The sequence below is a fragment of the Medicago sativa genome, chromosome 3 (assembly GCF_051527215.1).
Source record: "Medicago sativa cultivar Bolivia chromosome 3, Bolivia_mono, whole genome shotgun sequence".
NCBI classification, from domain to species: domain Eukaryota; kingdom Viridiplantae; phylum Streptophyta; class Magnoliopsida; order Fabales; family Fabaceae; genus Medicago; species Medicago sativa.
In genome coordinates, this window is record NC_140751.1 from 55,222,769 (window position 1) to 55,248,068 (window position 25,300).

General features: G+C 32.9%; 2 protein-coding genes and 1 long non-coding RNA gene across 36 annotated transcripts; 1 reads left to right on the forward strand and 2 right to left on the reverse strand.

The window, feature by feature from the left end:
• The first annotated feature begins 395 nt into the window (after positions 1–395).
• On the forward strand, positions 396–18,197 carry LOC146938461 (uncharacterized). Of its 3 annotated transcripts, none has more exons than XR_015031313.1 (5): positions 412–1,515; positions 2,865–2,926; positions 7,973–8,432; positions 16,884–17,921; positions 18,014–18,197. It is a non-coding gene; the product is annotated as an uncharacterized LOC146938461 (long non-coding RNA). The 3 variants fall into 3 exon arrangements; XR_015031312.1 differs by having other exon boundaries at positions 7,978–8,432; XR_015031311.1 differs by lacking the exons at positions 7,973–8,432; positions 16,884–17,921; positions 18,014–18,197 and having other exon boundaries at positions 396–1,515; positions 2,865–3,180.
• LOC146938462 (uncharacterized) lies at positions 10,780–16,551 on the reverse strand. 32 transcript variants are annotated; one of them, XR_015031283.1, is made up of 9 exons: positions 15,965–16,532; positions 15,799–15,852; positions 15,430–15,491; positions 15,289–15,337; positions 14,666–14,725; positions 14,398–14,452; positions 12,196–12,276; positions 11,978–12,052; positions 10,780–11,152 (listed from the first exon to the last, which is right to left on the reverse strand). XR_015031283.1 is itself a non-coding variant. In XM_085752405.1 (5 exons), exons 1-5 carry the CDS (start codon positions 15,911–15,913, stop codon positions 11,145–11,147), a joined length of 294 nt encoding a protein of 97 aa, XP_085608531.1. In that variant the 5' UTR covers positions 15,914–15,958; the 3' UTR covers positions 10,780–11,144. The 32 variants fall into 32 exon arrangements, 2 of the variants coding, with proteins under 2 accessions (XP_085608531.1, XP_085608530.1); XR_015031287.1 differs by lacking the exon at positions 15,430–15,491 and having other exon boundaries at positions 11,991–12,052; positions 15,965–16,551; XR_015031281.1 differs by lacking the exon at positions 15,430–15,491 and having other exon boundaries at positions 15,965–16,551.
• An 819-nt stretch (positions 18,198–19,016) lies between the features above and the next one.
• LOC146938463 (disease resistance protein RPM1-like) lies at positions 19,017–22,465 on the reverse strand. Its single transcript, XM_085752410.1, has 2 exons — positions 19,593–22,465; positions 19,017–19,306 (listed from the first exon to the last, which is right to left on the reverse strand). Exon 1 carries the CDS (start codon positions 22,389–22,391, stop codon positions 19,596–19,598), a length of 2,796 nt encoding a protein of 931 aa, XP_085608536.1. The 5' UTR covers positions 22,392–22,465; the 3' UTR covers positions 19,017–19,306; positions 19,593–19,595.
• Between the last annotated feature and the right edge of the window lie 2,835 nt (positions 22,466–25,300).

Here is a 25,300-nt window from a genome sequence, read left to right on the forward strand (position 1 = left end):
CTTTGAGTTTTTTATGTATACTTGAAATGATATTTTCCCTTTGTGTATATCTGAGTTCTATTATTTTTTTTATGCAAGTTGCTGGCTCAATGTTTTCGCTCTACATACTAATCTGATTGCAAGGTGCTTTTTCACCCTCATTTGGAAATCTTGTGGTTTATTCTATAAGAGGTAAATTTTTCAAAGTTTCAATCAATTTTAGTGTATCATTATTATTGATTGTTACCTTCATGAATATATGACTTTTGCAATGGGCAGGTTTGCAGTGTATTTGGTTTAGTTAATCTAAGACTATAACCGCCATGGAAATCACCATGAGAAAAAAAGCTTGAAGCTCTAAGAAAGAAGAAAGTGAAGAAAGTGAATGTGTTATTTCTGAAACAGACCGTTCCATTATAAGGGAAAATAAAATAAAATAAATAAATTAGTAATAATAATATAATATATATGGAACCTACTAGACACACACACGTGGGAAAAAAAAACACATTTCTCCCACTCCCTGTTCATTCTCTGCCTCGGTCACTCCCTCTATCTCAACCAAATCAACAATTACTCTTTCAAACCTCATGTAATCCAATATGCAAATATGTATTGGAACTCTTAAACTACATGCAAACTTGGTTTTCTTTCTCTTTATTCATATGGGTCGAATCTGCACTTTCTTTTCCCTACCTTAGGCTTTTCAAACAATTTATTAAGGTGATGTTAGGGAATGTATGATTCCTATTTCTTGGTGTTATGGGCTGTTGACTAAGTTCCAATACTGAAGAAGAGAGTAGAGGCTAAAGATGGGCAAAGGGACATAAGCTTGAGTAAGGAATTGAAGTTTGGTTCAAGGAATCAGATAAGCTGGGCATAAGTGGAATTTTTCTGTCACGTGTGGTTGGGTTAGGTAGATGAAGAATTGGAGCTGAACTGAAGCATGAGCTGCTGTTGTTCAGATGGCAGAATGCATAAGTTGATGCATAAGAAAAAAAAAAAAAAAAAAAAAAATTGAAACTTAAGTCGTTTTATGCATGTTTTGTGATGTTGTCAATGTTTCGGCTGTCAAGAGCAGGTGTTGGGTTAAAGATTAAAGGAAGAATCAGAAGCAGAGGCTTGGGTATTAGAAGTGCCATAAGCTTAAAGCTAGGAATAAGCTGTTTTGCAGAAGTGCTTAACTGATGAATAAGCTGTTTTAGAAAGCTGACAGAAAAGTGTTTGCTGGATATTTAGATTCAAAATTAAATTCCCTTCAAATCGGATATAAATTTTGTGTGATTCGGATTAGAAATGAATTCGGAAAACCCAATTGAAGTTTCGTAAATCCTGCTGGAAATGCTCACGGGTTTTAGCATAGTTTGTGAGAAATAAGCTGTTTTGGAAAGATGAAGGCAGAAGTGACTATGGGGAATTAAGCCGAAGCGTCAAGGAGGCTTAAGAGTTGCTGGATGTTTATTGATACGACTTCGGACGCTTCACATGCTTCTTTCGGAGTGGTTAGAGAGCAAACTTAGTTGATTCATCATAACTGTGAGTTGATGACGATCATTATCACTTATTTTAATTATCGTTATTATTAATATTTTGTTGATTTTATATGTTAAAGTATTTATCAAATTGGGAAACACACCCTTTGAACATTTTGAACAATTCTCTCGTCATTGTTATATAATTTGAAAAGTCATCAAATTTAACTATACTATATTTGCATTGCAAAAGATTTGAAATTGAGGTTTGGTTGCATATAGTATGACATGAATTTTGAGACATAGAGAAATACGATTTTTGAGATATATGTTCTTTGCAATTTTTGATATTAATATGTGCTCCATTTGGATTTGAATTCGGATTTACTTTGGATTATAAGTAGTAGATTTTCGATTGAGTTTTGATGATACGTATTTTGAAATAAGTTTCGTTATGTTGTGAAATATGGTTTTAGCATTGTGTTTTAAGAATGATGTTTTGAAAATTATGGTTATAATGACGACGACCTAGGTGCACCTAGTATGTGATTTCAATTAGGTATAGTTACCCCATTAGATGGAGCCGCCCCTATGGAAAGGCCGCCATTAGGAGGAGAGGGCTATCAATGAGAGGTAAACTCCCTAATTGAAAATGTTTTACACTTGTTTTAGGTCGAGAGAAAAGAGCTATCCGTTAGATGGAGCCGCCCCAATGGAAAGGCCACCATTAGGAGGAGAGGGCTATCGACGAGATGGAGCTAGTTCTCGATTCACCCATTTAAATTATTTTCACTAAATGGAGTTTCCTATATTTTCTTTAAAAGCTTTTATTATGATTTTCGACAATATATTTTTTAAAGGCTTTTATCATGATTTTCGATATATATATTTTAAAAGGATTTTATTATGATTTTCGGCAATATACTTTTAAAGACTTTTGTTATGATTTTCGACGATATATTTTCTAAAGGCTTGAAATCTTATTTTCACATCTTTACAACATTGAGATTAGAACTATTCTTATTCATGATAATGATTTTCACGTACAATGATATTCATGTTGCTTCTAAATGTTAGATATGTGATGGCTTGTAGTAAGGTTATACCAGAAGAATAAACTCATAGTTTAAAAGGTGTTATAAAAAAAATTCCCTAATAAATTTAGTTCATCTTATTACGGTTTAGTTAAACAAGCTAAGAGTAATATATTAGTTACGTTGGTGACATTGGATTCAGAAATATTATTTGATTTTGGATTAATAGAATTTCATATGGTTATTAATTTTGTAAATTGATATGAGATTTGAGATAGTTAAATATTCGTGCTCTTGTGTGTTTCCCTTCTAGTTGGTGATGATTGTTGTCTCCTCACTAAGTCTTTATGACTTACCCCTTTTTCTTATATTTTTACAGATTCAAAGTCAATTGCGTAGAAAGCTTCTAGCAGGGTTAAAGATCTATCAGTGTCACTTTTGGTAGGCCCTCTTGGTTGGTTTCTCTTTCTATATTTATATTTCAGTGTCCATTGATGTATCTGCAGCTATTTGGAGTCTGAATGTTTTATTTGAGATGTACAATTATGTAAATATGTCATTTTGAAATTCTGGATGAGAATACAGGTTGACAAACAGGATTCATATCTTGGAAATGTTGAATTTACAGAGGAAACTCTGTCGAAATTTCAGTAAATATTTTTTTGAAAGTGAAAACCGAATTGGAATTGTTTTTATGTTAGTTTGTCAAGTTGAATCAATAGGCTTGCCGGGCTAGAATGTTCTAGTTCGTGCGCCGGTCACGATTACTGTTTTTGGGTCGTGACAAAGTTGGTATCAGAGCCCGGTTGTAGGTCCTAATAGCTGCAGACATAGAATGAAAATAGATTCTTGCTAGTAAATTGTGAACCGCGGCACCATTTACTTGCAAAATCTATTAGCATTCTATGGTAGTGTCACTTGTTGTCTAACCTTGTTATTTCTTTTGGTCTTTGATTGGTCTCACTCTGTTTGTCGTCTTGTCCTTTATTCGGTCAAATTTCTTTCATTTAGTGAGGGTGTCACCCATTACCAAGATCTCCACTAGTAGGGAAATTAATTCCTCATGGGTTTATTGCTCAACCTTAAAACCTTAGTTAAAGGGGTCGTGTTTCGGGACGTACTCGTGGTCGACGCAAATCAAATGATGGAGAATTTGCGTTCATGTCGACGAATGTGTCTTAGTTATAGGAGTAGCTAGTGTTGAAGTGTAAATAAGAATGTGAAGATTGCTATAGGTATTATGACAACTTGTTTGTGGTTGCTGTTGGAAAGCAATAGGTTAACCTAAGGCAAACAAATCTTGACAGTTAATAAGAAGTTTGTTGAGGAGCAAGCGTCAAATTCACCTACATGGACTTAAACCTTACATTTATAAGTCTAGTGTGTGTGAAGATCCACTGCAATTCATTGATAGTGTCGAGAGGTTATGAAGGGCATTAGGGTGCTCAAGCATAAGGACTTGGGAGTTTACTTCATGTAATTTGGAGGGTGTAGTATATGACTCGTTTGATACACTTATACGTGGAAAATAAGTAGGATCACCTCTGTTACAATGAATTGAGATCTCTTGATTGTTTATGGCTAGTTTACTTATAGAAAGTGTTTGGGATGAATTAGCACACGAGTATGAAAGATCGGAACTAATTGAGGTTATGTCAATTTTAGAGTACAAAACTTGTTTTACAGAGATTCGAGACATGATCCTCACCCTATCATAGAAGAGATGCGTGTCAAGCGGTTCATTAGAGAATTAGGAGAATATTTAAGTGGATTTGTGTTTGGATCTAATTGTACTACTTTGGGGAAGTTTCAAATTTGATACTTTAGATTAGGCAACAAAACCTTAAGGGATGTAGTAAACAGGATTCTTGCAAGAAACAAGTTGAATGACCATACAGTAATTGTTATAATCATTGTGTTGAAGTTATATTTCGGTAATTAGGGACAACAGATAGTAATATCATAAAAGGATGGATCCAGTAGATAAATTATTGGGCATTATGCAGAGTCGTAGATTAGATCATGGATCATATATATATGATCCACTTTCCGTTAGAGTGTTTTTGGTTCTGCAATAGTTGGTTCCACTCTGGAAATTGTTTCAAAGATAGTAAATTATGCTTTTAATATGGTCAAGTAGGTAAATAAATAAATAAATAAATAAAGGGATCGTTCTTGGCAGCTATGACACATCCATTAGCTAGTCTTGTATGAACACCAATAGCTTTAGTATAGATTTTTGATAGGATTTGAGTATGAATTGGTTGTATGTCCAGTAAGCCACCTTAGCCCATTATAACTAGGTAGTGAAAGTTGAGATATTGGGTAATCACTTTTATCCTTTTGAGGAAAACTTAGTTAGGTACCATATCATTTGACCTCAAGTTTAGGATCTAATAAGTTATTGAAGAGAGGTTGTCAAGGATAATTGGTTTCCCTCAGGGATATACTAGTGAGTTCAGAAGAATTAAAAAGGGTCCAAAGGTGTGTGGATTTCCTAATTTGTTTTCCTGAATAGTTTCCTAGATTGCCACCTGATAAGGAGATTATGTTCTCTATAGACTTGGTTCCCAACACTTATTGACATCAATACCTTTTGATCAAATAGTTAGCAAAACCTTAGGTGTTAAGGGAGAAGCTACATGATTTTCTCAATAAGAGATTTATTCACCCAAATTGTTTTCCGTAGGGAGCCCTGATATTGTTTGTAAGGAAGAAAGATAGATACATGTGATTATGTGTAGTTCATAAACATGTGAATAAAGTGGTAGTTAGAAATAAATGTCACTTACCCTGCATTGACGAGTTGTTTGACCGACTGCAAGGAGCTCTGAGTTTTTCCAAGGTTGATTTGTTGGGATCTTATGTCAATGACACTTCTTTACGCATGCTGCAAGCATTATGTAATTCTGGTTATTCCTTTTGGGCTTGCTAATGCTCCCACATCTTCTTATGGATTTGATGAGTTGGGTTTTAAACCATTCTTAGGTCAATTTGTGATATTGTTCATTGATGAAATTGTTGTTTATTCCAATAGTAATGAAATACATGATCCCAACTATCCTACACATAATTTGAATGCGTTAGCAATGATTTTTGCTCTCAAGGCTTGAAGGCATCATCTATATGACAAGACTTAGGAAATTTACATGACCAAGAGAGAGTCGTAAGTATATCTTTCAACAACGAGGTTTAAATTCAAGACAAAGAAGGTGGATAGTGCTCTCTTGAAAGAAAATAATAATTAAAAATTTGATTGCCCAGACTTGTATCATCTTAGAAAGGCAAATGTTATTGTAGATAATTTTAGTAGTATGCCTATGAGTAGTCTTGCCCAGTTAGCAGAAATGAAGAGGCCCGTACTTAAATAATTACAAGAGCTTGCTGTAGAATGTAAATAGAATTCAACTGAAACTTTATCATTCAAGGACATTATTGACCATGTGTAAATTTGTTCCATCATTGTTTATGACATCCGGGAGATTAGTGAAATTTTAGACGTGCTAAAAATGGTTGATAATGTGAGGAACAGTAAGACTCCTTAGGTGATTTCGATGGTGTTTTTGTGGTTAAAGTCTCGGTTATGAGTTCTGAATGTTGGTAATGTATGTAGAAAGATACTAGAGAAGGCTCACCATTCTTGTTATAGCATTAACCAATGTTCTAAATGAAGATGGATGTAAAAGATTTTGCCTCTTTAGTGCTTGATGTGCGCAAGTAAAGGTTGGACATCAAAAGCTTGTAAGTTTACTTCAACTTGTTGAAATGTGTGAATTAAAGTGGGAATGTATTACTATGAATTTCATTACAGGTTTACCATTAACTCAAAGGGTTATGACTCGTTGTGGGCGATTATAGACCAGTTAACAAAGTTTTCACGTTTCTTATTTGTGAATAGTACTATAATATTGCACCTCAGTCTTCTAGGATTTATTTTGGATGATATTGTCACCTTGCATGATGTATTGTTGACGATTATCTCTGATCGTAAAGCTCAATTTACCGTTCAACGTTGGAGGTCCTTATGATATAGATATGTGACTCATTTGAATGTGAGAACAACCTTCATTCTAGGAATGATGGCAAATTTGGGAAAAATATAGGGATCCTAGAGGATGTGCTTCGTACATTTGTTCTTGAACTTTGAGTAATTTAGGATCGATATTTGTCTAAGATGGAATTTGGATATAACAATAGTTACCAATCTAGTATTTAGATGTTACCCTTGGAGGATATGTATTGAAGGTAGTGTGACCCCTTATATAGGTTGGTTAGAAGCTTGAGGAAATTGATTCAAGATGTCATTCGAAATGTTGAATTGATCCGAGATTGTTTAGTAACAACTTATAGTAGGAAAACTATTATGCTAACTAGAGGTGTTGTCCCTTAGAGTTCACAGTGGGAGAGATGATATTCATAGTGTTTAACTAATGTAGGCTGTTTTATGGTTCGACCAAAAAAAAGGACAATCTAGTCAAAAAAAAAATTCATCGGCGCATTTGAGTTTATGGAAAGTCAGACCTGTAATTTATACTTCAGAGGTACCTTTAAACCTTTTATCATGAGATTATCATGAAGATGTGCGATTGGGAGAGAATTTATCTTACACCAATCATTGGACAACTATAATAGATAAGAAAGTGAGATGTTTATGCTCAAAGGATATCGTTTTGGGAAAGGTTCTATGGCAAGACCTGACTAATGAAGAAACAAGTTGATAACCGGAAGAAGTGTTGTGTGGAAAGTAATCATACTTATTTGAAACTAGTGGTTAAAATTCGAGGACGAATTTTCTTAAGGGGGGAAGACTGAAACAGACCGTTCCATTATAAGGGAAAATAAAATAAAATAAATAAATTAGTAATAATAATATAATATATATGGAACCTACTAGACACACACACGTGGGAAAAAAAAACACATTTCTCCCACTCCCTGTTCATTCTCTGCCTCGGTCACTCCCTCTATCTCAACCAAATCAACAATTACTCTTTCAAACCTCATGTAATCCAATATGCAAATATGTATTGGAACTCTTAAACTACATGCAAACTTGGTTTTCTTTCTCTTTATTCATATGGGTCGAATCTGCACTTTCTTTTCCCTACCTTAGGCTTTTCAAACAATTTATTAAGGTGATGTTAGGGAATGTATGATTCCTATTTCTTGGTGTTATGGGCTGTTGACTAAGTTCCAATACTGAAGAAGAGAGTAGAGGCTAAAGATGGGCAAAGGGACATAAGCTTGAGTAAGGAATTGAAGTTTGGTTCAAGGAATCAGATAAGCTGGGCATAAGTGGAATTTTTCTGTCACGTGTGGTTGGGTTAGGTAGATGAAGAATTGGAGCTGAACTGAAGCATGAGCTGCTGTTGTTCAGATGGCAGAATGCATAAGTTGATGCATAAGAAAAAAAAAAAAAAAAAAAAAATTGAAACTTAAGTCGTTTTATGCATGTTTTGTGATGTTGTCAATGTTTCGGCTGTCAAGAGCAGGTGTTGGGTTAAAGATTAAAGGAAGAATCAGAAGCAGAGGCTTGGGTATTAGAAGTGCCATAAGCTTAAAGCTAGGAATAAGCTGTTTTGCAGAAGTGCTTAACTGATGAATAAGCTGTTTTAGAAAGCTGACAGAAAAGTGTTTGCTGGATATTTAGATTCAAAATTAAATTCCCTTCAAATCGGATATAAATTTTGTGTGATTCGGATTAGAAATGAATTCGGAAAACCCAATTGAAGTTTCGTAAATCCTGCTGGAAATGCTCACGGGTTTTAGCATAGTTTGTGAGAAATAAGCTGTTTTGGAAAGATGAAGGCAGAAGTGACTATGGGGAATTAAGCCGAAGCGTCAAGGAGGCTTAAGAGTTGCTGGATGTTTATTGATACGACTTCGGACGCTTCACATGCTTCTTTCGGAGTGGTTAGAGAGCAAACTTAGTTGATTCATCATAACTGTGAGTTGATGACGATCATTATCACTTATTTTAATTATCGTTATTATTAATATTTTGTTGATTTTATATGTTAAAGTATTTATCAAATTGGGAAACACACCCTTTGAACATTTTGAACAATTCTCTCGTCATTGTTATATAATTTGAAAAGTCATCAAATTTAACTATACTATATTTGCATTGCAAAAGATTTGAAATTGAGGTTTGGTTGCATATAGTATGACATGAATTTTGAGACATGGAGAAATACGATTTTTGAGATATATGTTCTTTGCAATTTTTGATATTAATATGTGCTCCATTTGGATTTGAATTCGGATTTACTTTGGATTATAAGTAGTAGATTTTCGATTGAGTTTTGATGATACGTATTTTGAAATAAGTTTCGTTATGTTGTGAAATATGGTTTTAGCATTGTGTTTTAAGAATGATGTTTTGAAAATTATGGTTATAATGACGACGACCTAGGTGCACCTAGTATGTGATTTCAATTAGGTATAGTTACCCCATTAGATGGAGCCGCCCCTATGGAAAGGCCGCCATTAGGAGGAGAGGGCTATCAATGAGAGGTAAACTCCCTAATTGAAAATGTTTTACACTTGTTTTGAGTCGAGAGAAAAGAGCTATCCGTTAGATGGAGCCGCCCCAATGGAAAGGCCACCATTAGGAGGAGAGGGCTATCGACGAGATGGAGCTAGTTCTCGATTCACCCATTTAAATTATTTTCACTAAATGGAGTTTCCTATATTTTCTTTAAAAGCTTTTATTATGATTTTCGACAATATATTTTTTAAAGGCTTTTATCATGATTTTCGATATATATATTTTAAAAGGATTTTATTATGATTTTCGGCAATATACTTTTAAAGACTTTTGTTATGATTTTCGACGATATATTTTCTAAAGGCTTGAAATCTTATTTTCACATCTTTACAACATTGAGATTAGAACTATTCTTATTCATGATAATGATTTTCACGTACAATGATATTCATGTTGCTTCTAAATGTTAGATACTAGTATTTCCACCCGTGCAACGCACGGGCGAGAAAAGATTTATCGTGGCATTAACAAAATATTACTCTGAACGTACCACAAAATAAAAACATATAATGCACTTCTTAGACAAATCAGATGTTGTTGTCATCATCAAAAGAAAAATTTCATCATTTGACATATAGTTCGATTTAATTTAAAGCAATTACATAAACCTGACCAATAATGATTCTTCGGAGCTATATAAGTTAAAAGTAACACCAAAAAGTTGTGAACACTTGGAATCACAATTAATCCAAAAAAAACCTTCATGCATATAGATGCATCATCACTTTATAACTCCAAAATGATCTACAAAATTAAACAAAGGTTTTTGCATGTTATTAATGTATCTTGGATAATTCAAATTGACCATGAAGCTTAAATATACATATATTCATACCTGATAAGCTATTTTCTACAAAGTATCAAACACCTTCGGATAAACAACATTGATAGTTGAGGTGAATGGAAGCGTATGGGGACGTGGAAGGTAAAACTCATCTCCACCCCGCCCAATTGCCATGCCTAAGCATAGCAACATTTAATTAGATTCTACTATAGTTTTGAAAATATAACTTAAAAATATAATTTAAAAATATGTTAATCCAAACATCGCTTGTTGAAAATATCTCTAAGATCAATTCATATCTCCCACGTTGTCTACAAAAGAAATCATATTCAAAATAGCTATATTATAATGTTGAAAATAGGATATTTATAATACCTTGAAAAAGTTGATATATGAACTAAAATATTCGTTGACTTCCAACATTATCAAATGGAAGATTCAAGCCTCTTGTGATTTTTTGGGGCATATTTTTGAAATTATCATAATGAATTGATAAACAAAGAGTAAGTCTTCAGAAAGCTCTTGTGATTTTTTGGGGCATATTTTTGAAATTATACTAATGAAATTGATAAACAAAGAGTAGTCTTCAGAAAATAACAATTTTGGCTATACCCATATAAAACTCTCACCACAAAAAACAAAATTGATGTAATCATTGATTTGTGGTTTTGTCTTGGGAGTTTTAGTGTTGACAATGAGGAGAAAAGCTTAAGTAAAACAATGAGAACTCATTATGTCAAACTAAAACACAAATAGTTTTAAAGAGTAAAAAGAACCGGAAGTGAAAAGAACATTATAGAAAATACTCTTGAGTTCAACCAAATTAGATGGTATTTTGAATCAAACTTTGGTACTTGTTATGACATAAGTTAACTTGTTAAGTGAAAAAGTTTGAAAACTGTCATAGAAGTGTATAAATTGCTTGCACTCAAAAACCATTTAGCTATGTTTAGACATACATTATAAATCAATAAACGTATAAGCCTGCTAACATTTGCCTAATTAGTTGTAGTCATTCCTTCTACATGATTACATCAGTATTTGTAATCAACAAATTCATGTACACTCATAAATTGAGCTAATAGAAGACCTAAAATTGGATTCAACAGAACACTCGGAAATTGAGCTAATAATAATTATTTAAAGAATAGTATTGATTTACAAAGATTAAAAGTCCTAAACTATATACCAATAAAAAAATGCAATCGTGGTCTTGTGTTCAATGTAACTAAAACTTAAAACATGACAATGGATTAGAAAAACAAAAGTTCCTTCAAGTTGCACATCTTCATTGCAGCGAATTGCACGACTACATTACCACGACTTTAGCACCCTACAAAAAAACATTTATAATTTAGTTTGCAATTTATTTGTCAGAGGCTTGACAAAAGTTTATAATTTTTTGCCCCAAATCAGCCATTGAAAAATGCAGGTATCATGTATTGTATTTCTATTCCTCAAGTCTGATGAGTGATATCATGTATTTGAACCAATAAAAAATAAAAAGGGCCAAAACTATTTCCTGATTATGTACAAAAAAAAAAAAATATTAGTGAATTCAAAACACCTAAAGTAGAAGTTAAATCACCTCAATCATGGCCAAATTCAAAGAGTTGAAAACAGGGCACTCTTGTTAGTTGCTTCCGGTTAATATAATCATATTATACTACAAAACTCAACCAACATTTTTAAAGAAAACAATATTGCAAGATTGAAAATTCTGAGCTTAAAACATAACCATGAAGCAAGAGTTATAATACTTGTTTTGTCAATTAGTGGTATAAAAATTTGGAGACTCAAATTGCCAAAACTATAAAGAACCATTGAATTAACATCAATAACATAAAAGTCTAGTCAATTCTTATAAGCTGAGTATCACTATCAATTCGAAATAAACTACAAATAATGATTGGTATTTGAATTGGTCAAATCTTCATGTCATCATCAAGAATACAAAATGTTTTTGATTTTTTGGTCTGATTATTACTCCATATAAATCATTGACGCATGAGATAACAAATCCCAAAAAGAATATATAGGTTGCAGCTTTTTTTTTTTCATTAGAAGAAAACTTAAATAAACTTAAATTTAGGCAATCAATATCAAAATAGAGTTAGTAAAATTAAACTTGGCTATTGATATATAAAATAAAACTTACCCCTGATGAGTACCATGTGGTTTATAGCAAGTGTTATTGCAACTTGACCATATCCTACAAAAGATTATTGTGTCGCTGCAAAGAGAGAACATAATGTGTGATAAGAAACAATGGCATAAAATGAACCATAGCCTATTGCAATTGTTAAGACATGCATATTAGCAAAAAATGAACCATTAAATAATCAATAAATATGAGATTTGAGAAGAGGACTGAACCATAGCCTATTGCAATTGTTAAGACATGCATATTGCAATTGTTAACACATCCAAAGGTATAAAATCGCATTATCATCTTTGCTGCATAAGAAGTAAAACAATCATAAATTATTTTGTTGAAAAAAAAAATTTAAAAACTAAAAGTCATAGCACAAAAATTATTTTGTTGATGCACAAAATAAAATAAAATATTAACTCTTAGTTTTTAATCCTAACTCTATTCAATTATTCAACATCCATAAAATAAACTTCTTCAAAAAAAAAGAAACATTCAATAAAAAAAAAACATATTCTGAATAATTACTACTTGAATCATCACAATGTGTTGTAGAGTCTTCTAATAGACACAGCCTTTTCTGTCAAAGCTTCAGTTTTCTACATTCTTTTATAATAACTTATTATGCAATAAATTTGATTGCCCTAATTGTCATGGTTTGGAAGATATGCTTAAGGATTGAAGGTGTTTCAGTACAAATCTAAACTTCCTTAGTTTTATCTCTTAATTAATATGATTTGATGTGATCTTTTCTCTAACCAAACTTTCAAACTCAGCCAACTGTAAACAAAGATTCAAAATGAAGTAGAATTGAAGATATGCTTATTTGATTTGATGTAAACAAAGAAAAATACAAAATGAAGTAGAATTGGGGTTATTTTTACAAAACAAAATGAAGAAATAGGGTTGTGTTTTGATCAAAATTACAATAAAAATACAGAAGTAACTCAAATAAGTCATTGCAGGGAGGCCCAATTAAGTTTTCATTTAATATTCTAAAATGTGCAAGTTCCCAATCAGATTTGTTTCGACAGAATTAAGTTCTCATTATCCTCACTTTCCTAACTTAGCCTGGTAAATAATATTTGATGTATAGCAAGGTGGCCCAATTAAGCTCTCATTTAATAAATCACGATTTGCTTATTTGAGGGAACTGTCCATTGTTATCTTTACATCTTGATGAAACCAACTTCAGTTTACACTAAGTTAATGGCAGTAGCATATCCCTCTAATTGCTTTTATGAGTTTACAAACCCAAACCAAACAAACTATATCCTAAAATGTCAAATATGATTGCAAGTTCTTTTTAAATTATTAAAAAGAATTACAGTAAAATATATTGATAATCCTATTTTGTAGCTTATCACTCTATTAGTCCTATTTTCAACAATTATCATACTTTAGTCATGAACTAATCCCATATTACAACCTCAAATCATTAAACACGCCAAGGGTATGTTCTCATCTTAACTTGATTGACCTCCAAATCAAGTTTCAAAGGAAGAAATATGGTGAAACAAAAAGAAAGCAATCAAGTAAAGTGAGAAGTAATAAGTGCCAATAGAAGCCTTTAAAGACACTGTATAAACCACTAATTGGATACCACTAATTGAGCTCGTTCACTAATTCCTGCCATGAGTGCATGTTTAACCAAAAAATAAAACTTATAGTTAATACGAAAACACCCAAAACAAATAGATTAGGCAAAGGATTCTCATTGCTTATATGTATCAAAAAATAATTAATCTGTCTTCACAATAAACTACTTAAAATTTGACAATCCCATCATTGGGATCAAAATCCTTATTCAGTTCATATTTTGACTGATGGTAATTTATATTTTGTAGATATGATGGGTAGTTATTTATGAGAATCTATTCCTACTAATGAACCTTGTGGATACCCAATTGTCCTTAACACATTTAACATCAAAAGCACTACCCAATTGTCCTTAACACATTTAACACCAAAAGCACTACCCAATTGACCAAATCAAACAAACTCCAAATGCTACCAAGTTAATGGCAATAGCATATCCCTCTAATTGCTTTTACCAAAATTGAATCCAAATCAATCCAAAACTACAAACACAACAATCATTCTACAAACTTCCACAAATCAATCAAACCAAATAACTTCTTATAAGAGAAGGTAAAAACAACAAATTTAAGAGAAAAAACCACATAACAATTAACAAAAGAATAATCTAATAATAGATCTTCTAATTTCTCCTTACACAATCAGCAATAGACTAATCTAAAAATTACTCATTCAACAGAAAATCGATAAGTAAATATATACCGAATTGAAAGAAGGTACAAATAATAACAATAAAATTGAAAGACCAAATACAAAGACCAATTGAAAGAAAGGAGAGTTCACTTCACTAATATCAAAAAAAAATCTAAAAGAAGAAATGAAGTTACCTCATGGACATTATCTCAAATACAAATATTGATATCTCATGTAATGCTTCAAAATCTGCCAGAACATTGAGAGAGAGAGAGAGAGAGAGAGATTTTATTATATTAATAATAAGACCTTTGGTAAAATCTGCACTGAATGAATAACTAATAAGACCTAATTAAGTTGACACCAATACTTATTTCAGCTCTCAAAATCTGAAGTCTGATTTTATTATATTAATTACATGAGTACAAATAAAGTCATTTAAGCTAAAATCATTCATGTCACCTGCATATTGAACTGTCCATTGACTTGCCAAATCCCAAATCAAACCTCAACAACAACATCCTAAAATTTTAACTGAACATGTCTTATATCTATGATAACTGAACATGTTTTCTCCATCTGGTATACATTAGTCAATCAAAGAAACAAAAAGTAGATACAAATATGTTATCCTCATGTTAGTCATCGTCGACAATTCAACTTATCAATTAATAGCATCAAAAGATGATGAAGTAAGATACTAACTCTTATTTTTAATTTGAATGTGTTTGCAGTATGCTACTTTAAAACAAATCAAGACCTAATTAAACTTGTACCAAAGTAAGAAATTTGAATGCCATATAGAGTAAAAAATAGGGCGAGAAAACTCATGTTTGCCAAAGAAAGAAATATAAGGAACAGTAAACTCATCTTTGTAAAATGAAAATTAGGTTTTTGAAAAATCACAACAAAACTAAACATTACATGTCAAAAAACCAACACGATATCATTTATTTCATGAGATTATACCTTCTTGAATTTGTGTTTCTTAGTTCATACAAAACAACATGATTAAGGCCCTCAATCATTCAAAAACACCAACTTGAAGCAACAAAAGCTTTAAGTAATCGTAAGCTATTGCTTACATGCTCTTGTTAGTGAAAGCCCCTTCATTTGATTTCCATTTGCCCGTAGCTGCAAAGCAAGATCCATGAATTAAAAACATAATTCAAACAAAATAATAATTAGAACAAAACAACCCAAACCAAATGGTCATGTATTTCTACCAAATAAAAAACATAAAACAGATTGATGAAATTTTAGCTCTTTTAAGTTTGATGCATAAAACCTGTCACCAAACAAAACCAGGAAATAAAAATAGAAAAAAATCAGCCAGGTCTCAAACAAACCAAATTGAACTAAAACATAATAGTGAAGAAAAAACACAACACAAACAATAATTAATCAAATTTTGCAATTCAAGTGGCAAATTGAATCTGATACTGTTGAATGTCATACTTATTGTATCAAATTCATCAAGCAACTTTTTTTGAATGCACATGCAAATAACACCATGATGTGAATATTCTTTCTATAAAAATATTGTAAACTGGAGCCTACAAATCTGAACATATACAATCGTTTTAGAATCAAACCTGATACAATTTCGAAGTAGTGAGTTTCAAGTTCGGCAAAGAAATTCAGCGCCCCTACGAATATATCCGTATATATGCAATAAAAGAACCAAACAAAGATCAAAATGAATAACATCAAATAAAATGATAGAAAAGTGGAATAAAAAAAGTGAAATGAACAATTAACCTTTGAAGCTTCTGACTGCAAAACCGGCTCAGTGAGGAGAATTCCGACGCGGTGGTTAATGGTGGTTTCAAAACTGAACTTGATAGATCTATAAATAATTGAGTGGGTTTTGTAGAGGATGATTAGAGGAAGACGGTGATGGTTTTATTTTTGAAGGAGGAGGTCGGATTTGATCGGAAATGAAGAAAGAAGGCAGAGAAAAATGAGCTTAGAAGGGATGAGGAGGTCTGCGTGAGAGTGGTGTTGGGTTGGTGAGAGAGAGAGGAAGTGAGGAAAAAAAAAAAGAAAAAGAAATAAGTTTGGAATGAATGAGAGAGAAAAGTGATGTTTGATAGGATAAGAGAAAAAGTAGGAGGGAAAAAAGGATTTAAAAAATTTTGAAATTTGAATTTTGAATTGAAGAGGGAAAATGGGAAAATGTGTGATAATGATATTTTATTGTTTGTATTGTGTGAATGTTTAAAAATGGCAAAAATAAAATTAGTTTTTAGTGATGATGTGACATTAAGGGGCTTGAGGATGTGACACATAGGATTGATGCAAGATTTTTTGCTATTTGTTGTTCCCCATTTGTATATTATTAAGATGTGATGGCTTGTAGTAAGGTTATACCAGAAGAATAAACTCATAGTTTAAAAGGTGTTATAAAAAAAATTCCCTAATAAATTTAGTTCATCTTATTACGGTTTAGTTAAACAAGCTAAGAGTAATATATTAGTTACGTTGGTGACATTGGATTCAGAAATATTATTTGATTTTGGATTAATAGAATTTCATATGGTTATTAATTTTGTAAATTGATATGAGATTTGAGATAGTTAAATATTCGTGCTCTTGTGTGTTTCCCTTCTAGTTGGTGATGATTGTTGTCTCCTCACTAAGTCTTTATGACTTACCCCTTTTTCTTATATTTTTACAGATTCAAAGTCAATTGCGTAGAAAGCTTCTAGCAGGGTTAAAGATCTATCAGTGTCACTTTTGGTAGGCCCTCTTGGTTGGTTTCTCTTTCTATATTTATATTTCAGTGTCCATTGATGTATCTGCAGCTATTTGGAGTCTGAATGTTTTATTTGAGATGTACAATTATGTAAATATGTCATTTTGAAATTCTGGATGAGAATACAGGTTGACAAACAGGATTCATATCTTGGAAATGTTGAATTTACAGAGGAAACTCTGTCGAAATTTCAGTAAATATTTTTTTGAAAGTGAAAACCGAATTGGAATTGTTTTTATGTTAGTTTGTCAAGTTGAATCAATAGGCTTGCCGGGCTAGAATGTTCTAGTTCGTGCGCCGGTCACGATTACTGTTTTTGGGTCGTGACAATTTCATTCAGTGAAAACGGTTACAAGTGCAGCTTATATAGAAGCTGAAATCATGTACATGCAATACAAATGAAATGTAAATGAAACTGAAATTACAAATGAACTTTAGTTAACTTGGCGCGCAAGTAACTCCTTTTGTGTCTTTATTTTGTAAGTGCTTGCCTTGTTCTTCTTTGCTTTCCTCTAATAGTTAAGACACAAAAAACAATTTTCAAGGTTTGATATTAGTTGTCTTCTCACTGTCTCCCAGTAATAAAATTTTCATGCCATCTATTGATATTAGATTTAGATGACTATCCTAATTTTTTTTATATGTCTGCTAATCTATCTGCTAATCTATGTATTGTTTGTGTCTGCTAATTATTTTGGTGTATGGAATTTTATTTGTTTATGGGGTATGTTCATTGAACTATGGAATGTGTAAGATATTTAGAGGATTTTTCTGTACTCGAATTTGGAGTGAGTTATATAACTTCTTTTAAACTTGATTTATAGAGCTGGAAATCTGATCTAAATCAGCTATTTCTAGCCAAATTTTTATATGTTTTCTATGTCACTTATAAGCTTTTTTGCTGTTATGTAAATGCATTCAGAATTACACCTTCATTATATTTCAGCAAAGAAGATGCAGGTTACGTGTCTCTATTTCTCTCTCTTTTTAACATTACATAAATAAATAGTACTTGGTCTTTATTCCTTACAGCTTGTTAATTTTTTTACCAGTGGATGTTATGGATTGCACATTATCTACAATGTCAACTGTGAAGCTTAAATAAGATGCAATTGTAAATAAAGGAGAACCTATTTTATGATTATTATCTATCTAGACTCAATCATGTAAATTTTATGAAATTAACCTGCAAGTTTAGACATATAGTTGCCAAATGCCATCGTTGAAATTATTTAACTGCCAATTTTTTTATTACTTTTTCTTAAAATATTGTTAATGACAGAATTAATGGTCTGTCTCTATGGAGACGCAATTATAAACATTACAGACGGAATTATTTTGTTCTAACATCAACTCTGAGTGACGGATTTTCATGGTTAGAGTTGGAAAAATGAACGTGTATGGTACGATTAATATAATTTGTTTCAAAGAAGTCTAGTTTGTATACAATTATGACCTTATATAAATTTTACATTCCACTAATTTGAGAAATAAAAATTAGCTCTTTGGCATTTAAGCTACCAACTATAAGGTCTTTAAAGATTGTGGCTGCATAATGGAATATGATAAAATTATAATAGGCAGTCAACAAATTCATCAAGTGAAGTATAAAAGCAGCCTATAACTCTTTTGGTGGTTAAAATCCTTGAGTGGTTGAGATGATCAATTGGTGGCCAAGTGTATAATAATTTTATTAAAATCTTTAGATAGAGAAAGTTCGATGATTTCAATATACAGAACATCTATGACTTCAATCAACATATGATTTGTGTGGGAAAAGAAGTAGCCATGAAAGTATTGTAAGTATCACAACAACTTGAGTCATAAACACATTGAATTGGAAGTGACAAAAGTGTAAATTAGTATTTGTAATATGTTGAAACAACAACTTATGTATTTATTTTTTTGGTGAAGGTAACATGAGAAGAAGAGCATGAATTTAATTCTTATTTTGTACTTTGTTTTAGTCGAACTAAGTTTGCCAGTTCTTGATTCTTAAAATTATTGTAAAAAAAGGTTAGTTTTTGAAATACAAAAAAATAATACAGAACAAAATACAAAGAAAAGGAGTCGCAGCTCACAAGATACGTAAAAACAACAACCAAAGTTATTTCTTACAATCATTGAAAGGAAAGATCTCACAACTCAATCTTCTTGAATAAAATAACAAAGTAGGTATAATAACATTAACAATGAAAAACAACACACAGAAGCAATACTGATATAGAAGCAATGCTTTATTATATTGAGGAAGGGAAGTGCCAAAACAGGAACAGATAGAAGCAATGCTGATAGAAAAGTCCACTTGAAGAAATGTGAATCTCAAATGCACTGATGGCCATCACCTGCAGTTCACACCAAAATATCAATATATAAAACACAATCATATATGCTTGTAAAAGACCGTTGAAGATCGAGGTCAAAGGCCAAAAATGAGTTATATGTAAAATTAGAATAAATAAATAAAAAGTTATTCATAGGTAAAATGAGTTATTTGTTTTTTTTTTTTTTTGGCTAGATGTCGAGAAATTATTTTACTAAAAATTACAAAATGCTTGTATTTTGATGACTAAACAATATATATTACTACAACTTTTTATTTCTTCAAATTGTAGGAAAGCGAAAGCGTACCTTTTATTCCAAAATTTTTACAGAGGGCACTTGGTTGATGATCCAATGCTCTTTTCCTTTATCAGGAGCAATGCTCTGTTTAAGTTCCATACTCATATAATAAAGACCCAGAACTTCAAGCTTGTGTAAATGTTGAATGCCAGTTGGTAACGTCATGAGCTGGGGGATGGACCATAATTTGAGCTTTTTCAGAGAACCCAATGCACCTTCGTCAATAAGGATGTTACTCAATTCATTGAAATTATCAAGATATAGTTCCTTCAAATTCTTAAACCACCCATCTTGAAAATGTAAACTTTCTAATTTGTCTTCATCAACAAAACCACCACCGATATGGAGGGACAACAAGTTTGGCATACTTTGGAGTAATTTCATTGCATCATTCACTTCCTTCGAAAGTTCCACACCCAGCTTAACAAGATTTGTGAGTTTTGGAATCCACTCAGGAAACTTCTTTAAACTCCCGTAGAGTCCAACATGTTGAAGCCTAGGTGGGGGTGAATTCAAAGCCAGATCAATGAATATGTCAATTAATTGGATTCCTATAATTTGTAGTCTCTCTAGTTGTTGCATTTTATTGATTGAGGAAGATATAGCACACATATATTCACTCCTAACACCGGCCAAGCCCAATTCCCTTAGCTGATCTAGCTTTCCTAGCTCTTGGATTAGCTCTACCACTCTATTATCATTTTCATCTTCATCATCATCCAAATAAACCTCATCTAGAGTTTGTAGAGATGACATGCCTCCAATACCATCCTTCAACTGAATCAAAGACATACAATTATTGCATAAAAGATGGCGTAGCTTTCTAAGCTTGCAAATCTCCTTCGGCATATTAAGATTTTCAAAATATGTATCTCTTAAATCCAAAGTCTCTAGGTTCACGAGCATGCCAATGGATTTTGGAAGTTCAGAACATCTACTTCCATTCAACCCAAAATATTTCAAGTGCTTCAAACTTCCCAAATCAGTAGGAATTTCAAGTGATTCAGACTGCCTCACAGCCAGCACCTTCAACCGCCTATATGTTGTTAGGATTCTCCTTATGAAGGATTCAAGTGATGTTTGAGGTTCGAGAACAAGCAATGATCGAACATGTGAGCTTTCAATACCTTCCATTAGATTATCAGAACTGCTTGCCATTGATAGGCGTCGAGTCATTCCAGTTAAAGACAATTGTTTGTCCTCAGTAATATTCTTGCAAAAACTTAAATCCTCATATTTCTCAAGGATCATTGCATGCACTAGATCATGAACACGACAACTTTTTACTCTTCCATCAATACTTATTGAAACTACATGCACCAAACTTCTATGGATCAACTCTATTAAATATCCTTCTGCAACCTCTTCCAATGTCCTTCCCCTCTCTTCTTTCACGAACCCTTCAGCAATCCATTGGCGAGTCAATGTTTTTGAACGAACTATATAGTCTTCAGGATATAATCCAAAATACAAGAAACATGACTTGAGGTAATAAGGCAAATCATGGTAACTAAATCCTAAAAATTTTCTTATTATGGAATATTCCTCTAACTCTGCATTTATATTTTTACTAAACTTAGACCATTCAATTGGATTTCTATCTTTGCGAGATAAAATATCACCGGTGACTACAATTACTAGAGGTAATCCTTTACATTTTTCAACAATTTTGGAAGATATATCAAAAAGATTTTCTGGACAAAGTCCGTCCAAGTCATGGAACGCCTTCTTTTTAAACAATTCCAAAGATTGTTTTTCAGATAAACGTTCCATCTCATGCACTTTACCAAAAGATTTCTTGCAAGCATCTGCAACATCCTTGTTTCTTGTTGTGATTAATATCTTACAACCATTTTTGTTATCAATCATAGCAAATTCAATATCAGACCAAAAATGTGACTCCCATACATCATCAAACACTACAACGTACCTTTTTCCTTGCAAGTTGTTTCTCACTTCATCAACTAACGGCTTTCGATCCATTTGATGGAGACTCTGAGGAGGATCTTTCCCTTGTTGTTTGTAAATCTCAAGCAAAATGTCCCTCAACAATTTTTCTATATTGTATGGTCGAGACACTGTGATCCATACATGACAATCATAGTTCTTAACTACCTTTTGGTTGTCAAAAACTTTCTTGGCTAGAGTGGTTTTTCCCAGTCCCCCCATTCCAACAATGGAGACAACTGTGCGATCTGCTCTTCCCTCTATCAGCCAATCAATCAATTTGTCTCGTGGCTCTTCAAAGCCCACAACATCAGCTTCATCCATATACAATGGAGCGTCTCGAAGGTTCTGCAATGATGAGGCGTTTCTGTTTGTTGCAGAACTAGTTGATGCTTTATCCGAGGAAGATTGGATTTGAAATCCATGATCCTTTTCAGTACTTGTATCATTTATTTCTTTAATTCGGGATTTGATGTCCTGAATCTTGTAAGCTATTTGAAGACGGAGAGCCATAGTTTTGACACAGTTTGTAGCACCAGCAACACATCCAGGATCAGGAGCATGTTGTTCCTCAAGGAAGATATAATCATCAATGACATCTTCTATGTGAAAAGAAGCTTCTACCAGCTGCTTGATCTTTGCTTTGATTTCGTGAGTTGTTTCCATGTCTTCTTCAGCATCAGCCAATCTATCTGCTTGATTGATGAAAACTTCAATGTTTTCTAGTACATTTTGCAATTCTGCAATTTCTTTTGGGACACCTCTAATCATGTTGGCTGCTTCCTTTAAGAGGGGAAGCAAATGATCACGGGCTAGTGGAAGCAATTTATCACGAGCGAAGGAAAGTGCAGTGTCACACATTTTATGAAACACTTTTGTTGTATATATCTTTGATTTTAATTTGCTAGTATTGTGAGTGAGATGAATGTTATGGTAAAAGCTATTAGTCCTTCAAAACTTATATAGCATAAAAGTCCAAGATGAAGTGTAGTGCTACAGCAGTGTGATCGGAAGTTCATTTTCTATTTTTAAGTTTTGTCGTACAAGAGGAAGCTGTCAATCATGTGCTTCAACTTGCTGTTAGTGTTAATTAACTAACAGTGGCAGTTAAACAATGCATGTCAATGTTAGCTGTACAACTACCAACAAATTTATTATTCATAAAAAAATGATGTTAGCTCTCTTCAGATTTGCTTTCTTGTGCGAGTAAATAATTTAGGTTTCTTAATTCCCAATCACATGGCCATTATTTTATGCATATTGCAAGTTGGATTTAGGTAATTGATATCGTTGACTTTACAATGTATTTTTTAAAGAGACCAAACTTGTCTTTTTATAGCTGTACCATATAGAAAATCAAGCATTCTCTGATTAGAAGGTTCCCGCATTCATCAAGGCATACCAGACACTTGCGGTCCTGGTATTATTTCGAAGACGACCATGCAGCGTACGACCCTTTCACTTGTCAAATTAGAGAAGCCTCCCCAAATGGACACGTACGATGGGACCATCGACCCAGACAAACACATTGAGAACATCAAAGTGGTCCTAAACTACAAGAACGTCTGCGGATCAATTAAATGTAAGTTGTTCGTAACCACTCAATATCGAGGTGCCATGACCTGGTATAAAAGCCTCAGAAGGAACTCCATTGACTCCTAGGACCAGGGCCGTTTCGATAAAATCGGAGGCCAGGACCAGGGCCGTTTCGATAAAAATCGGAGGCCATGTTCAAATACTAAAAATTTTCCCCTATGGAAAAACAAGATTAATCATTCTTATCAAGTAAAAGTAAGTTTGTATGGGAGGAACTAACTAACTTGTGTTGAACTTCACTATAACCACTAATTGTTTTAATATTAAAAATTGGGTTCATAATAAAAAGAAACTTCAAAAACTTAAAAAGAATCATCACTTTTTTTAGTGAAAAATGGATCTTAAGTATATTGGTTGTTGTTGCTTAAAAAAATTGTCTTTGTTATCTAAATAATGACAAAGTAGTACTAATATTGAAAAAAAAAAATAGTAGCAAATTAGTACTAGCATGCATGATTAAACAGAAAACAATAGGAAAAAAAAATCCTAATTATGTAACGGATTTAATTTGTGTTGTTAATGGAAATAGAAGACAAAAAATTCAAGATATGTAGTTTTCTACAATCATAGATAACTTTGAAAGGCATGTTAAATTATAATGGTCTAGTAGTTGTGCATATAATTGAGACTTATATTTGTGAAATCCTGGCACGTAGAGGACATATATCGTATACGATGTCAGGACATTAAGAATGTCAAATGCATTGTCAGGACAACGTAACAACAAATACGTTAACACAATTAACCATAGTAATAAAGTAAAGTGCAGGGAAGGAAGAACACAAGGTATTTGTTAACCCAGTTTGGTGCAACGTCACCTACGTCTGGGGGCTACCAAGCCAGGAAGGAAATCCACTGTAATAGTATTAATTCAAAGTTAACACACGAACAATCCCAGTTCACCGCTTTTTCACTTAATCACTACCCATGGTATTTCAATCTAAGACACTCCTAGATATGAGACATCCCTCACACTTCCTCTCAACCACAATCCCAGTGATTGACTCAACGGTTATAACAGAAATGGAGACACACCCCTAGACAACATAATCCACTATTGCTTACAAGCTTACGAGTGATTCATAGTTTACAACTCAACTACAGTCTAGCTCAAGCATCAACATGATAAAGAGTGACTCACAAATAACAAGGACTCAAAACTATTCTTAAATGACGGCTGTGATCCAATACAACTCAACTAAAACAAACCATCTATGTGTGTTGATAATCAGTTGCAGCACCCAGAGAGGTATACAAATTAAAGCACAGGGCTTAACAACGAAACCCTAAAAGGCTTAATTTAATAATATTGAACTGGTGAATAAAACTAGGGTTCCGGTCTTCCTTATATAGTCATTCAGCAGTGATGACATCTCATCATTACGTAATTTTTAATGTAATTTTTTGAAGAATCTTGGAGTTCACAACTATTTTGAGCATGATTAAGTGTGAAAAACAGGAAAATTGAAGATCTGAAGCAAAGCCAAAAACGTGTCACGATTTGGTATAAACGTGGCAAGATTTCAACAAGCCAAAAGAAGTTTGATTTGACATTTGCAAAACGTGTCACGATGGAAAAAACGTGACACGATTTCATAAACCCTAATTTGGGTGGTTTGTTACACAAGGCAAAACGTGTCACGATTTACTTAAAGCCTGAAACGATTTGGGCGAATTTCTGAGCCTATTTAAGTTGAAGACTATTCTAAAAACAAGGGGGACGAATTGAGAAGAGCAAAGTGCAATCTTGATACCTAAAAACGGTGATGACAGTGCATCAACATTAGTTTTTTAGTCATATTTAGGTCTTTATTATAGCATTTAGAGAGTCAACTGCAATGAATTCATGGTGAAATCAAATCAAAATAGGAACAAGAGTTCAAGAGAAGAAACTTTGAGAAAATAGGAAAATATTGCCCAAGTATAAGCAAACGCGCCACGTTGGTAACTGGTCGTGGCACGTTGGAACGATGTGCAGTTCATGGTGACATGCTGGAATTTTCGTGGCACGAAGGAAAACGCAACGTGCCACGATTGGTTGATGAACTTGCTGCCACGTCAGATTAATGAAGGCATCGTGCCACGATGGTCCCGAAACGTGGCACGATGATGGGCTTTTTTTGAAACCCTAATTTCTTTCTATAAATATCCAAATGCTAGCAAGGGTTATGGTA

Excerpts from the sequence above, each read along its gene's own strand:
- LOC146938462 (XM_085752404.1), bottom strand. The coding sequence starts at position 15,913 with ATGTTATTCATTTTGATCTTTGTTTGGTTCTTTTATTGCATATATACG. Across the intron at positions 14,726-15,288 it reads GCTTTCACTAACAAGAGCAT|GATGTTGTTGTTGAGGTTTG; the intron begins GTAAGCAATAGC and ends TTAAAATTTTAG. Across the intron at positions 12,053-14,665 it reads ATGGACAGTTCAATATGCAG|CGACACAATAATCTTTTGTA; the intron begins GTGACATGAATG and ends CTCTCTTTGCAG.
- LOC146938463 (XM_085752410.1), bottom strand. The coding sequence starts at position 22,391 with ATGTGTGACACTGCACTTTCCTTCGCTCGTGATAAATTGCTTCCACTA.